Below are 14,554 nucleotides of genomic sequence, written 5' to 3'. Positions count from 1 at the left end.
GACAAAGGATGGATATCATGAAAGATCGATGTTGAACTTGGTAGAGGCTCAGTCTAGTGCCCCTAATAACCATGCCCGCTGTCCCAATGTCTGACTTCGGTTCTGGGCCTGCACCAGAATCTTATCAGATAAGCGTGATAAGACGTCCGATAAGACGATTGATGGGATACCTATCTATGCCCCGCTGCCAGCCCAGACTTCAAAGCAATACATAGTACACTAGTCGTGGCCAACCCTTCCAAACCACTTTCACGAAATTCCAAACTGTGACGGAGAAACCTCTCTCGTCCTCTTCAGTTCAGCGCAACCTCACCACTGGCCTAGATCGTCTAGGATGTATCGTACCTACACTCCGACAACGATTCAGCACAGATCCGGCTCAATTGAATCATCCACCGATCAACGATGAACGAACCAGCCCCGGGACAGAAAGCTGAAGAGCCCGAACCCCACAGCGGCCCGTAGAACGGAGAGAACAAGACGAATCCGATCTTACATACTCGCAATGTGAGTGAAGTTGGGCGTCGTTTTGCTATGGAGTCCAGGCTGAAGTGGACCAACTCCAGATAGGTATGTTGCATTCGCGGGCGGAGATCTGCCCAATGGGCAGATGACAGTTGGCGAGCTGAAAAGGGTCTTGGGAGGCACAACAACCAATAATGACGTAGGTCGAGCATCGAGGGGGTGGAGGATCATCTCTGAAGACCTTCAACTTCCGGAAGCTTGCCTACTTACATCCTGCCGTGGCAGGAAGACTTTACCGTGATTTCTGTTCCAACTTCTCTCATACTCTCATTAACGACACGGCAAGCTGACTCCCCCCGACCCACGGCACAATGGCGGATCCGGCAACGATTTTGGGTGTCTTCACTGGCACTCTTCAAATCATTAGCTTCACTCGCGAACTCATCAGCTTGACCCAGGAGATTGCTCACACCGGCTCATCCGATCACGATTTGAAGGAGAAGTCAGAGGATCTGTTGGACGTGTCCCAAAATCTACAAAAGTCCTTATCGACACTTGATTCAGAGTCAGCCGGTGTTTGCACCGAAGAGCAGCAACAACTTCAGAAGGCGGCACAGCAGTGCTTGATCGCTGCGCGAGCTATGCTCGACGAGCTGGACAGAATTGACTGGAGAACCAATACGGTGGACTCTGGCTTGAGACATTACTTGAACAGCGCCATATTCCGACTGAAGAAAACGCTTGGAGTCAAGGAGTTGGAAGCCAGCTCAAGCAGCATCAAAGACAATGAAACTTCGCCCCCTTTGACGTTGCGTTCCAAGAAGCATCCAATGGTACGAGCGTTGAGAAAACTGGTCAAGAGGTCAAAACTCGAAGACCTCGAAAGGAACATGAAGCGGGCCGAAGACACACTTCAAACTAGTATACTCCAGAAACTATTGTATGCAGCCCCTTACATACGTATTATCAAGAGAATAGGAAGCCTAACGTGACTGTCCAATAGGTCTGACTCTCGATCTGCCGCAGAAGACAAGACGGCAGCTGAAACAAAATTGAAACGCGACGAAATTTTGCAAAGCCTGGCCTTTCCTGATCTGAACTCGAGAAGAGATCATGTCAGCGAATCCCACGAGAAGACCTTGGGGTGGATCTTCAGTAGCAAAAAGCATGGCAAGTGGGACAGCTTTGTCGAATGGCTTGGGTCAAGTGAGAGGATCTACTGGATCGAGGGCAAGCCTGGCTCAGGCAAAAGTACTTTGATGAAGCTGCTTGTTAGAGACGAGCGGACTCGACAAGGACTCAGAAGTTGGTCAGGCCATCCCATCATCCTGTCTCACTTCCTGTGGATTTCCGGGACAAAAGATCAAAGGAGTCTGCACAAGCTTCTATGTTCTTTGGTATACCAACTGCTCAAGGAAGAACAGGGGCTCGTCGACCAACTGATCCCTCACTGCTCGTTTCTCGATAACCGCTCGCGACAGTCCCGGGCCGATGAGTGGTCTACGGCGGAGCTTAGACAAGTGCTCTCAAAGGCGCTCCACATTCTCAACAAACGAGTTTGCGTATTCCTTGATGGACTTGACGAGATTGACAGCGACGACAGGGTGGAATTTCATCGGGTTTTGAAAGATCTACTGCAAGCAGAGCCTGAGATCAAGCTTTGTGTTGCCAGCCGCCCAGAAGTCCAACTCGAGGTAATACTAAAAAGAGTCTTACCCAAACTGCGGCTGGAGGATCTAAACAGAGATGATATTTCTGCTACAGTCAGAGACTTCCTCGAAGACTTCTCGCTTTTTGATACAGGAGTTCAGACAAGCGACAAGGAAGCAATTCGTGAGAAGATCATAAACCTGGTCATCGACCGGTCAGAAGGCGTCTTTCTTTGGGTTCACCTTGTCCTACGCAGAATCCATAACGGACGAGAGACCATCGGCACTTTGGACGAGGTTTTAAGGCGAATCGAGAAGCTGCCGCAGGGTGTTGAGAATCTGTACAAGGAAACGTGGAAAAGGCACGGCGACAACGAGGATGATTACCGTGAGGAGGCGGCACAATACTTTCAACTCGTGATGCAATGGAATGAGCTACCTTCTGCCGACAGCCTTGCGATGCACAGGCGAACATTCACAAACTCAGGTTTCACCTTCAACCCTGAGTGGCGCGAGTCTCTTGATTCCAATCCCTCATTATTCAACATAGCGGTTGCGTCCATGGACAGCTTACGCCGAGATTTTCTCATTGACAAAGGAACTCTGGTATTGGGGGAATTGCTCACCGCAATCAACAACACCCGCCAGCGGATTCAGTTGTGCTGCGGCGGTCTTCTGGAGATTCGCGACACGGAAGCACCCGACGAGTGGGCTCCTAATCTAGTTGAGCCTTCGTCTTGGTTCAGAGGTCTCCTTATGCCTTTATCCGTCTTTTTCTCTCCTGATAAGGGCAGCAAGGAACAGGTGCTACCTCCAGCGCGTGACCTGATCAACCTCTGGGAGACCGTGTTTTGCACCCAGGTTGTTTTCATTCACCGAACAGCCAGGGACTTTTTACTTGACAAACCGCTCGGCAGAACGATAATGGGGAGCTGTCCTTTGACAAATCATCAACTCCATACCAAACTCGTCCAGTCCTTGATCTCACGGTATTTGGTGTACGGGACGTGGAACTTTCACTTTGTGGAAGAGCGTGTGCACACATTGAAGAAGGCAACCAATTGTTTCTTCGAAACTGAGCAGTCTGAACTCTTAAGACTCATCGACGAAATGCCTAGTCGGTTACTGGACCGGTACCGAGTCATCACCGCCATTCTTCACAACTCCATCCTTGACCTGCGTCAGAGCACTGGCGGCGGGACTTGGAGTGAGTTTATTACCAATCTTTTGCTTTTCACTTGGCAATATTTCCAAGGATACCCACGCTTTGCTGAGTTCAAGGCTATTCGGAGAGCACAAGAGCTGAATCTTCGCTTGCTTCGCTTAGACGGCTTTTCTGGAGCCCATGTCGACCGATTAGCCTGGCCGATTCATATTCCTGCCCAACTACTTGCTGATCGTGACGACTTCATCGTACTTGATTACCTTGAATTCACCTCGTTTCTTTTCATAGAAGCTCGAGCTTTTCTAACGGGCTCATTATTCGATTCGGGTCTATTGACTGAACATTTGTGTGGAATCTTGAGAGTCAAAGGCATCGAGTTAGATGCGGCAAGTGTGCAAAGCCTGAATCTGTGGTGGTTCTCTATGAGGCGGACGATTCCTATCACTTTCGACATCGTCTACCAACTCATTTTTCGGGAGGCACGTTACGGTGCTTCCAATAAATGGGAGCCCTGGAGTCTTCAACCTGAAGACCCTGACAGGCTCACGATCATGCTGGTGAAAATCCTGTACGAATGTACAGCGTCTGGCATCCAACACTCGAACAAAAGGCCAAACGACACAGAGCGCTTCTGCGCAGCTGGCTGGGAAAGCAATGGTATTCAAAACAGCGCAATCTACCTCTATGACCACGCTGCTCTTGAGAAACTTATCTGGAAAATCATGAGGAGCAAGACTGTCCTCCTCGATTCACGAATCAATTTCGTTGTTCGACTTTCCCGCCATTCTTCCTTTGGGGCCACTGTATGGGGATGTCCAGACTACGATGATGTCAACAGCAATGCCGACGTAGATGAGATCGTCATTGAGTGCAACATTGCTCAACTGATCCGATTTGCACAATGTGTTATTAAAGCACATTCAACTCCTGCAGATGATGGCAAGACTCGCATGACGAACCAGGCGAAAGGATATGGTCGCGCTCGTGATTACGATGACGCTCGTGCAAACCTTGAACGCCATCCTGTGTATAGGAAAGTAATCCTCGTTACAAGGAGGCATCAGAGCAGTGGCATCGACAATGTTAGCGTTTCACCAAGTGGCTCCCAATCGGAAGCGATCTGCTCGTTACTCGAGAATAAGAACGGAACGCTGCTATGGCAAGAACTCGCCGTTCAACTCGATACAATCCTGCAGGCCGAAACATCGATGACTTCCGCGGATGCTCACAAATGGCTCGCCGATCATCGAGCCTTTCCATTCAACTGGAGTGAGACTGGCGATCTTTATAACAGAATGTTCAAGCAGGATGTGGCGGGACCTATCATTGACGAGCTTCTTAGTAAGTTTTTTCTGAGCTCACATCTCGCTGATGGGGAAGACTGTAGAAAGTGGTTCATGGATGAATTAAAAAGAAGAAATCCTGGCCAAACAATTAGGATATCTTTTGATCGAGATGGATCGGAATGGGGAGATTCCCTCCCATAATGTAGCCACACTTTCCGAGCTACTTCAAGACTAAGGCGGTCGGGCCTATGTTTGTTGGTAGCAGTGGTGGAAGGCAAGATCCTGAAAAGGCAGCATGAAGCTTGGGGAGATGAAGAGTAGGTACCTAGCGTAGGTAGCTAACAATTTTTTTAACCCTAGTGCGAGAAGTTTGACGATTATGAGTTTGCCCTTAAACACAAAGACTCTTTTCCCGATGCGGCAAATCCCGACTATGAGTACCTAATGACCCTTATAGTGACCTTCTAGAAGGTTATTATGGGGGTCTTCACCTTTTGCTACCTCTAAGGTAATCTCCTTCGACTAACGCAACAGAAACAAAAAAAACCTAGACAGGCAGCGATGAAAGACAAATAACATAACGAGCGATATGGATGGATACATATACTCATCCAGTTACTAGGTAGCATGGTGCGGATTCTTCTCAATTCTCGTCTTCCACCTCACTCGGTTGCGTCTCGCATTCTCCATCTGAGCTGTCCTCTTCCTCCGCCCGTGTGTCCTGCGAAGTAGCGATGTACTTTGCTATGGCTATCAAGCCAATCGCTCCCTCTGCATCAGGCTGGAGCTCCTCCTCATCAGAGCCCGGGTGTGGTGGGCGGTCCCAATCCTCATCTAGATGGTGGCCTGCTTCTTGCGACATGGCCACTAACATGGCGCGATGGAGATACCGGCCCTTGGTAGCCCACATTCTCTTGCCAATCTGGTCCTTCTGGACTGCCTCAGGCTTTCTCCTATTTTTGTGATCCCAGGCTTTTTTCAGAAGGGCTGAGACAAAAAGGAAATAGAGATACCGAGCCCTCGGGCGGTGGTCGGAAGTTTCACGGAACTGGAGCGGCTTGCCGTCGAGTTCTCTGACCATGATAATGGACTCTGGGTGGTCGGGCTTGACCCAGCAGTTCTCCTCCAAAAGCTTCGCGTCATTGTCCATGACCTTCCACTTGTATCCGCGTGGGCGGCTGGATTCCCACTTCTCCCACTCTTCCTCCTTTGCATCTTCGGCGAGATCCGGGACAATTGCGATGAGGCCGAGGTCGAGGGCTTTTTCGACATTTTTGTGGAGGAGAAGGCCATTGCGAGGGGAGTACATCTCAGCTTCGGCTTCCTTACCAAACAATGTAACCATAATATCAGTGCCGAGAGAACGTGGCACTAGATGTGCCGCAACCATAAGGCCTACGGGTTGATACAGCCCTGTTGCGACGTCAAACAACACGTCGTGTACCAATTTCTTCCCCGGCCGAGGTCGACCCGCGTCGTAGGCCTTAATGAGCGCCTTTCTAAAGTTATTCTGTTCGCTTCTTGCCTTCTTACCCTCACCAGTCTTGCCAGCGTTAATACCGATATAACTAGTGTTGAACAAGGCCCTAAAGCATCGTCGAATCGGTCCGGCCTTTTCGATCCGCTTCTCCTGCTGCTTGTAGAGATCTTTTTCTGATTGAGGACCGAGGTTACCTCCCGCATTTTGTTAGCCAGAATTGTCGCTGCTTCTTCAGTTCGCCACCATGACAACATACCTATTCTCTTTGTTGGGCTGCAACGCCATCGCGTAGTGCACGAGTCTCGGATTGGGCAGCGTTGAACTTCATCGCATCCAACACATCCATTGACCGCCGAGTTCCAAACTTCCAATAATGTTGATTGAAGGACGTCGAGAGAAGCGCATCCCGCGGGAAAGTACCTCTAGTGATCCTTGGGATCCAGGTAGTAGGAGAGGACATCCCCCTTTTGACGGAACCAATAGCGGTTTTGTACACTTTGGATTTCGTTTTTGCCGCTCTTCGACAGGTAACCGGACTTTGCGACCTCCTCCACATTCTCGCAGAGGTATGTATGCCTTCGTCATCTCGAGCTCCTTTTTCTCCGCATTCTCCTCTTCTGAACGTGTAAGGGGTCGCTTTCTGGATGCCTGCGCAGGGTGGCCTTCCGGCTTCGAGTTTGACGACATTGTTGTTGTCCGTATCAAGAATGAGTGGTAGAGGTGGATGTGGTTCTCGCCGAAGTCAATAGTCGGGATTCAGAGTGTGTAGAAACAAGGCGTAAATAGGGGAAGGGGTGTTAAACCATACGGAAGGGAGTGATCACGGTGAACGACATTTTGATGGTGAAAGTCTTGATTGATTGAAGAGAAGGAAATATAAGGTGAGAAGGAGGATAAAGTCCAACTTCTATAGGATACAGGACAGCCATGCGTGGATCGTATCCGATTGTGCCAAGAGAATGCCAAGAATTGGTGATGGCTTCAACAAGGGGGAAATGTGTGCTCTAAGGGAGGAGAAGAGAAAGTGTAAAATTGATTATGGGAGGGGGACAAGATATACTCAGTAGGACTTGGCATGGAATCACAGGGAGTTCAAGTGCTGACGAGTAGATGGATGGTAATCGCTTCATTCTGGGAAGCTACCTAGAGGTACCTTATGCTGGTAATGCTAAATTTGGTAAAGGAAGGAGTGTATCTGGATAGGAGGCCTATACTACCTGCCTTAAGTGCCGCAGGTTGAGCCAGTCCGAAATGAACATGAGGTAGGTACCTTCTAGGTAGAGAATGGGAAGGAAGGGGGTAAGAGGAAAGAAAAGCTCGTTTTTGCAATTGGGGCATTTCAAAGTAGAGGTACCTAGGTACCTACCTCTACTCGACTTGACTCCTCCTGCCAGTCAAGACCAACAAGTCGATCCTGTCTCTTGAGTCTACAAACCTGCAGCCAGTTCATCCTCTAACATTTCTCATCAAATCATCCTCTTCAGACAAGAAGTCCCAAGAACTAAGGCTATCATCGCTCCCCTCTTCCTCCTCGTCCTCATCGTCATCATCATCTACTCGTTCTTCTCCCCCCATCACCTTCTCCATCACCTTCTCCATCATCCTCTCCACCATCTCGTCATTACTAAACTCCCAGTAGGGTAAACGACGACTGTTCCAATCGAATTCGTCTTCTTCATCTCTCAGCTCTTCCTCTCCTACTTCTTCCGACGCTTCTTCTTCCAATCTTGTCTGCCGAATCTCAATCGCTCTAGTAAGCGCCAGCAAAGCAATCTCTACCATTTCTTGAGTTTTTCCAATGTCGATAACGAGCGTGAACCACGATGGAGTATTCATATTGAACATGTTGAGATCGTCCTTGCCGCCGGGGGTGGTGAGTTCTCTTCCTAATAAAACCACAAACAGTGCCTGATGCAGATACAAGAACTGTAATTCCCTAGTCCAAAGGGTCTTTGGCATAAACCTGTGGAGGATTCCTATTATTCCAAGTTGTTCCGCCCGGCTACTACCACTTTGACATGACCGCCGCCACCCCGCCCTGAGCACAGAAAGTATAAAAGCAAAGAAGAGCAACCGCGAGCTTGGACGATGATTCGCACCACCCGGCCGGAAGTGCAATTGCTTCCCGTCCAGTTCTCGGACTGTCCTCCATTCCGTTTGATTGTTACCTCTACCAGGCTGGGACCTCGGTACGAAGGTGGGCGCATCCAGATAATGTTCCGCCTGTTCGTCGATGACTATCCACTTGTATTCTTTTGGTTCATGCTCTTTCCACTTCGTCAGCGCCTCGGGGCTGTCGTACGCCTCGTCATCGATATTTGGCACAATCGCTAGGGCCCCGTGGTCGAGGGCTTGCGCGACTGGGCGGGGGAGGAGAAGGCCGTTGTCAGGGGAGAAGGGGTTTGGCGGGGTGCCCTCGTGGAATAGCGCGGATAGCGTTTCGTGGCCTAGCTTGCGTGGTACAATATGTACCGCGACCATGAAGCGAGCTTGTTGATACGTGCCGGTGACGGGATCGAAGATGAGGTTAACGTTCTTGCTTCTTCCGGCATCGTATGCGGCGAGAAGGGACTGTCTGAATTTGACACGTTCTGCTCGGGTCATTTGTTGGCCTTTTCCCAGCTTTTCTGTGGTAACATGAACCCCGAGGTAATTTGTCGCCAGGGATACAAATTCCTTGGAAAGCACACCCCCGCCGCGCGCGATCCTGTCGGCTTGCATCTGGTAAAGCTGCTTCTCAAGGCTAGCGGCGCTCATCCTCCCTGTCATGGTGTCGGTCCACCGTACCCGGTCCTCCTCGTCCGGATCATCGTTAGGATCGAGCAATTGGCGTGCCTCCAAGTACTTGGTCTCGGCTTCAAGGGCCTTGATTTTGCAGCCCGCGAGCTCGGCCGCAGTTCTCCAAAACTCGGCGTCAGAAGTGCTAAGCGAATTAAGCTCGCGCCTTGTGTAATCCATTTGTACAGGCCTTATTATGTTGCATTCGGAAAGGAATTGCTCGGATGTTTTGCGAACCGGTTCGTGGAACACAAGGTTGGACTTAACGCTCTTCGGAGTCATTGATGATGGCAGGATCGGGTTTTCTGCTGGTATTGGCTGGGATGAGGTGTCTGACAGTGTGCTAGGTCGTATGGTCTGACCCTGCTTTGGGTATTAGCTTGATTCTTCTATCAAAGGAGGTGTGTAGTACTGTAGTACATACTGATTCTTGCAGTGCGTGAAAGATAGTTTCCGTTTGCCGTGGGAGATAAGTGGCTGGTAGGTCAATGAGAGTAAAGGATGGCTAGAGGGGAGGGAGGTTGACTTTATATAAGTCGAGAATGGCCTGAAGAAATGGTAAAAGCTCCCTAGACGTAGGATATGAGCGCGAACTGCAATAGCGGAGGGTATCAAGAGAAAAGAACCGAGGAGGGGGATAAGATAGCTTTAAATAAGAGCGAATGGAGCATGGTTGAGTCATATGTGTTCTCTGTTGCGTGGCCCAGACGCATCTTTCTGCATTTTCCTGGATTGTAGTACCTCTACATTGCCGCAGAGGCATGCAGGCTGTAAGAATGCCTAATAAATCATGCTTGGAGGCCGAAGGACTACGGACTTCGAGTATGGATGGTCGTTTGCCGCGCTAATGCGTGGAGCTCGAGACTGAGATGGAATCTTATCAGCAAGACTGATTTAATTCCGGTGTGCGAGATAGTGGGATAGCACTAACACGCTGCTTCTACCACAGTGTCGTCGGTAGCGAGCAACATGTCAAGGCAAGAAATGGAGACATAGCTCTTTCCCGTTGCCGTCTCCATGTTCCGGGGGCATAGAATAAAACAGATGTGTCCTTAACAGGATCTCACCTACCTTTCGTGCTAGACTGATAGTGCTCTATTATCGAGGTACAGGCACACCACCATCCGCCCGCACCGGAAGTTACTACCTCTACTGAGACGAAGAACTTCAACACTATTACGGTACCGAAAAATGCCAAGCCGGGGGAGTTGGATCTTTCCGAGTCTATTAAGACGGGTATTTCATAGATCAGGAAGTTTGTCTGTTTTTTTCTTGGGTTTCTTGTCTGTCCTGCAATCATTTTGTCGGCTTTTTGTCGCTTGCATTCACACTACCTTGTTCACGATTGCTATAACAAACACATTCACTTGGTGATGCCGGGGAAAGCCGGCAGTTGTAGTCGAGCTGTTTCATGGTAGTAAGTAGAGGTAGCTATTATAGTAGAGGTAAATTTCGACAGACCGAGCTAACCGTCCTTGTTGTCGTAGCCCCATCGGAGTCAAGTATAGAAGAGCATGTTTCCTGGCATTGTGATAACGGTCGACCATACATAAATCTTTGATTCGGCACATTATTCCCTTCCTGACTGTGACATCGACTCGGGTCAATTATCACGCCCATATATACCTACCAAAGTTCTCAAAATCTATTGTTCTGTCCGAGTGTTGCTCCGATTTCACGGCGCAATCAAGCGAAGAAAAGGTCAAAGGGTTGGCCGTGAAAATACCGGTCAGGGTACCTAGCCGTCGACCTTCATGACGGTCATTAGTAGATGGAAGGAAGGACCATTAAACGTTCAACAGCCAGCAGAGGCCATCGGCAGCACGCAATCATAAGTCGCAGCCGACTTTCTGGACTCACACCAGCAGCTGCCCGAAATTGGCCCAGCCCAAACCCGTCCTACCACCACAGACTATCTCCTTCAAGGAGCGACTCGCATTCTTCGAGAGCCAACTAGCCCCGCGAGGTTCCTCGTCAACAGCTTCCTTCCACACAGCACGGACGCACCAGCCCAAGTCTGGAAGTGGCGGTATCCCGTCAGATACGTTATCGACCCCGTCGTCGTCGTCGTCGTCGTCGTCGTCGTTGTCGTTCGTTACCGCTAGAACCCATCAGAGCGACAGCGACACGATCCCAGAGGAAGGTGCTTCAACACTCTCGTCTTCCTTGAGCAGCAGTACAAAGGCGCAATACTCGCGGAGTGCCTACTCGGAACGATGGGACGAATTCCTCGCGCACGGTTCGTTGGGTCTGCCGTCGAAGTACACGGGGCCGGGATTCAGGTATCGCTTTTGTGGATGTTCGAGCTGTGTATGGGCGAAGACGAGCGAGTGGAAGAGGGGTGAGTAGGTGTTTATCTACCTCTAGGTATCTTGCAAAGGGTTGGTTGTTAGTCTGGGATGATGGATGTGAGGAAAAGGAATTGAAAGGGAAGAAAAAATGGAAGAGGTCGAGAGAAGTTGGTGGGCTCAAGCTGGCGCCTGGAAATGGAGACGGACCGGATGAACGCTGGGGCACGTTAGGGAAGGGACGATGCGCTGTAGTTTAGCGGTTGCAACAAAAGCTGATTAGCGCTTCGAGGCCCTGTAGTAATTGTGACGGACTGTAAAATGAGTCCACCCGCCGGTGACGTTGCTATTTGTGAAGGAGTTGCTACATTTGAAAAGGCAATGCTAATGGCAGTTGACTGGGTAGAGGTGGGAATTGTGAACAAGCCAGGGCGAAGTGGGCTGAGAGATTGTTCAAACACGGGATGCATTAGTGCACTATCATCGTCACACCATACTTGGGAGTTATCCAGATAGCGCGTCATCTCATTCTATGCCCCAAAAGTGTCGTCGTCGTCAACAATTGCATTTGCTGTTTGCCATCACAAACACCATGGCGTTCAATCTTGCTTTCCTCTATCAATCCTTTCATGCTCTATGGTACGGAAGATATCTCTGGTATTCTTAATATCACTCCTCCCCCCATCTAAAGCAAGACTCAGGTCCTACCGCTCCTGGGCCACCACTCCTCGTTGCCGTCCGGTTCGAGCTTGGTTCGACCACTGTGATCATCTTCCTTTACAATCATCATTATTGCATGGTCTGCCTATGCACTTCCAAGTTCTTCAGCTCATTTACATAGCTCAATCGAGTGTTATCGACTAAATCCCAGCCGCAACCCCCAGCCGATGTACCAGCCCGGGACCAGTGTCTCACTGACGCTGGAATTGTTCGAGCGGCGATCTGGCCCGCCAATTTCTTGCTAAAGGGCGCCTCCGACTTATGTCGAGGACCGTTGAACATGCCCAACCCAATCAATTGACTTGCAATGAGCCCTCAAGCCAGCAAGCCAACGGCTAGTAATACCCAGACTCCTACCCCGAGCAATTTCGTCCTGCCAATGTTTGAACTTGCCGCGTTGTCCTTTACTTGCCCGCCACTAATAAAGCTCTGAACGCCGCCCTTCTCCATAACACATTGTCTCATGGCGGAAAGAACCTCGCCCGTCTCGCCCTTCTTCCCATCTTTGTCTTTGAGGACAGAATCGGGAATCAAGCACCACAAGACGCATTCTTCAAATCCTGGCCCGCCACTAACATGCACCTCGTTGGGCGCACAACATGCCGTCATGCCCACGAACGATTCATTCCAGTTGGGAATTACCCAAACGCTACGGTCCATGGGTAGACCGGGGATGGCTTTGAGGTCGGGGAGGGCATCGTGGGAGCAAGTGCGGTTGACGGACATTTTGATTGCTAATGACTGAAGATCTTACTTCGTTGTTAGTACCTCTAGCTATTGTGAAAAATTTGGATTACCGAACATACCGGCGATGTGTGTGTGACTGCAGATCAGCTGAAGAGGGCAGTCTTTACTCAAGTTGACGGATCGTGAAGGGGGTGGTGAAGCAAACGGCGTTGGGTTGGGAAGGAAAATGATGAAAGGTGTGGCAGGTTTATCCGGAAAAGTCGAACCTATAAAAGAATCACAATGTACTCAACCTGAGGGAGTGATGCTGGGCTGAGTACTGGTGAAATAGGCAAATAGGAGCTTCACAAGTTGGGAGTCTCGACCGGTGGCTGGTTCGCTTGTGGTGTCCTTTCGACTATGTAACACACAGCCCCATGGGGTATCTGCGGCACGGATCTGCCCCTAGCCAAACAACAGACCCGGCCGCCTGGAACCGAATGACTGAAGCACTTGGCGCCACACAAGCCCCGGGCTGACGGCCAGAAGGACGGAGCGATATCACCCAAGGTCAACTGACCGAACATGTCTCCAAGGGTCAACGTCCATTAGGCGCGCGGGGTTATGCCTATTTCTTGTCGCGGGTAAACCTATAGGGAAGCATGTGCTGAGAATAACCGTATCTCCACGAACTGGATGTTCGCCAACCTGAACCTCGGGTGTTGTTGTCTTTAGTACACACTGTGCCCCGGGCAGAGAATAAAATGTGTGGTGAGATAGCATCCACATGGGTGCAGGTGCTACGGTGTCAAGTCGTGTAGGAACCCAAACTCAACCTGCCCGCCAAGCATCATATTACGACCCAAATCATCAATAACGCAACTCGCCAAGCAAAATACTGTAGCTAGCTTGCTACTTTTTCCATGCTGTTTCAATGGGGAAAAGACAGTTGCCTGGTGACGCTAGGAAAATGTCGGCGATTGGGGAATTCAACAACGAAAGAGGAGCGACATGTTCTGCGACTACACCGACATCCTAATCCAAAGCTCCCGTTCCGTAAGAGCCCAGACGACCTGCGGTCAGCCGTTGATGACCCTAACCGAGATCCAATTCGGCTTCTGTCCAGCATGCCGTGAGCGCTATCACGACTATCTCTGTGCTGCCAGCGTGGGCATGAACACAGAGGAGGAGAATTACGAAGCAACCCAATCTTGCAGAGTTTAAAGGAGGCGAAGCGAGTTGAGAAAGCCAAATAGCGAGCTAGACAGGAGAGACGGCCGAGGAGGGAGGGAGCGCAGGAAGAAGGTAGAGGAGAAAGCAGCGCGGAAGAACAACACCTCGACGAAGGATGTCACATCGGACAACACCTCGGACGACACCTCGGACAACACAGCTGACGACAAAACGAATTATATAAATGACAACAACAAAGATGAAAAGGTCGATGGATAACGGAGTGCAAATCCCATCAAAGGGATGAAGAAGGGGATGAATTCAAAGAAGGGACAATCGGACCTAGCCGTGGAAAAGTAAAGTAAAGGGAAGAGGCAAAGGATCACCGGGAGAGGCAGTCGTCGGAAACCCAGCAAAATGCGTCTCTACCTCCGCCAGGAGACAAGCGCCCAGGGCTCGTCCATGACGGTCGCCGCGATGTCGCTCCCATCACAAAGACAAACACTTTGCCACCTCAGACGCCGAAACTGAACCCTTCTCAGCCAACAACCGGTTCGCCCGTGTGGAAAGGGGAGTACGACCCAATGAAGCAATACATGTAGTGCGGGGATCAATCAGCTGCAGTACCTGCAAAAGGGTTAACAAAGGAAAGCAGTGGGAGACGGGATTTCGGAGCCAAAGAAAACTCGGCAAGATTCGTGGGATTGCCTGGTAGAATGACTGGACCTGTAGTGACACAGGATAGGATCATCGGAAGTTTTGGGGTCTGGGGCAAAGTGGGTTGGGAATGAAGGGTAAAGGGGCTTTACCAATGGAGGAAAACACGTACCTACCTGTAAATTCCCGTCGCGAAAGTGAACCGTGGGGTAGGAATGATAGAGCGA

The 14,554-nt window shown here is 50.2% G+C and overlaps 4 protein-coding genes across 5 annotated transcripts; 1 reads left to right on the top strand and 3 right to left on the bottom strand.

Moving 5' to 3' along the window:
* Positions 1-243: 243 nt before the first annotated feature.
* On the top strand, positions 244-4,939 carry NCU08537 (the record flags this gene model as incomplete). 2 transcript variants are annotated; one of them, XM_011395656.1, is made up of 5 exons in its annotated part: positions 244-570; positions 755-1,405; positions 1,469-3,321; positions 3,649-4,620; positions 4,926-4,939. In XM_011395656.1, the coding sequence occupies exons 2-5, from the start codon at positions 837-839 to the stop codon at positions 4,937-4,939; spliced, it is 3,408 nt and encodes a 1,135-aa protein (XP_011393958.1). In that variant the 5' UTR covers positions 244-570; positions 755-836. The 2 variants fall into 2 exon arrangements, with proteins under 2 accessions (XP_011393958.1, XP_011393957.1); XM_011395655.1 differs by having other exon boundaries at positions 275-507; positions 567-1,405.
* Positions 4,940-5,208: 269 nt separating this feature from the next.
* NCU08538 (hypothetical protein) lies at positions 5,209-6,732 on the bottom strand (the record flags this gene model as incomplete). Its single annotated transcript, XM_957927.2, has 2 exons — positions 5,209-6,239; positions 6,540-6,732. The coding sequence occupies 2 exons, from the start codon at positions 6,730-6,732 to the stop codon at positions 5,209-5,211; spliced, it is 1,224 nt and encodes a 407-aa protein (XP_963020.2).
* A 759-nt stretch (positions 6,733-7,491) lies between these two features.
* On the bottom strand, positions 7,492-9,105 carry NCU08539 (hypothetical protein; the record flags this gene model as incomplete). Its single annotated transcript, XM_957928.1, has 2 exons — positions 7,492-7,931; positions 8,214-9,105. 2 exons carry the CDS (start codon positions 9,103-9,105, stop codon positions 7,492-7,494), a joined length of 1,332 nt encoding a protein of 443 aa, XP_963021.1.
* Positions 9,106-11,705: 2,600 nt separating this feature from the next.
* NCU08541 (hypothetical protein) lies at positions 11,706-12,797 on the bottom strand. The gene is made up of 2 exons (XM_957930.3): positions 12,638-12,797; positions 11,706-12,580 (listed from the first exon to the last, which is right to left on the bottom strand). The coding sequence occupies exon 2, from the start codon at positions 12,555-12,557 to the stop codon at positions 12,147-12,149; it is 411 nt and encodes a 136-aa protein (XP_963023.1). The 5' UTR covers positions 12,558-12,580; positions 12,638-12,797; the 3' UTR covers positions 11,706-12,146.
* Between the last annotated feature and the right edge of the window lie 1,757 nt (positions 12,798-14,554).

This window comes from Neurospora crassa, linkage group III, assembly GCF_000182925.2.
Source record: "Neurospora crassa OR74A linkage group III, whole genome shotgun sequence".
Classification (NCBI taxonomy): Eukaryota; Fungi; Ascomycota; class Sordariomycetes; order Sordariales; family Sordariaceae; genus Neurospora; species Neurospora crassa.
This window is presented reverse-complemented; position numbering and strand designations above follow the sequence as displayed.

What these genes read in the sequence shown, in the direction of transcription:
- NCU08541 (XM_957930.3), bottom strand. Translation starts at nt 12,557, where the DNA reads ATGTCCGTCAACCGCACTTGCTCCCACGATGCCCTCCCCGACCTCAAA.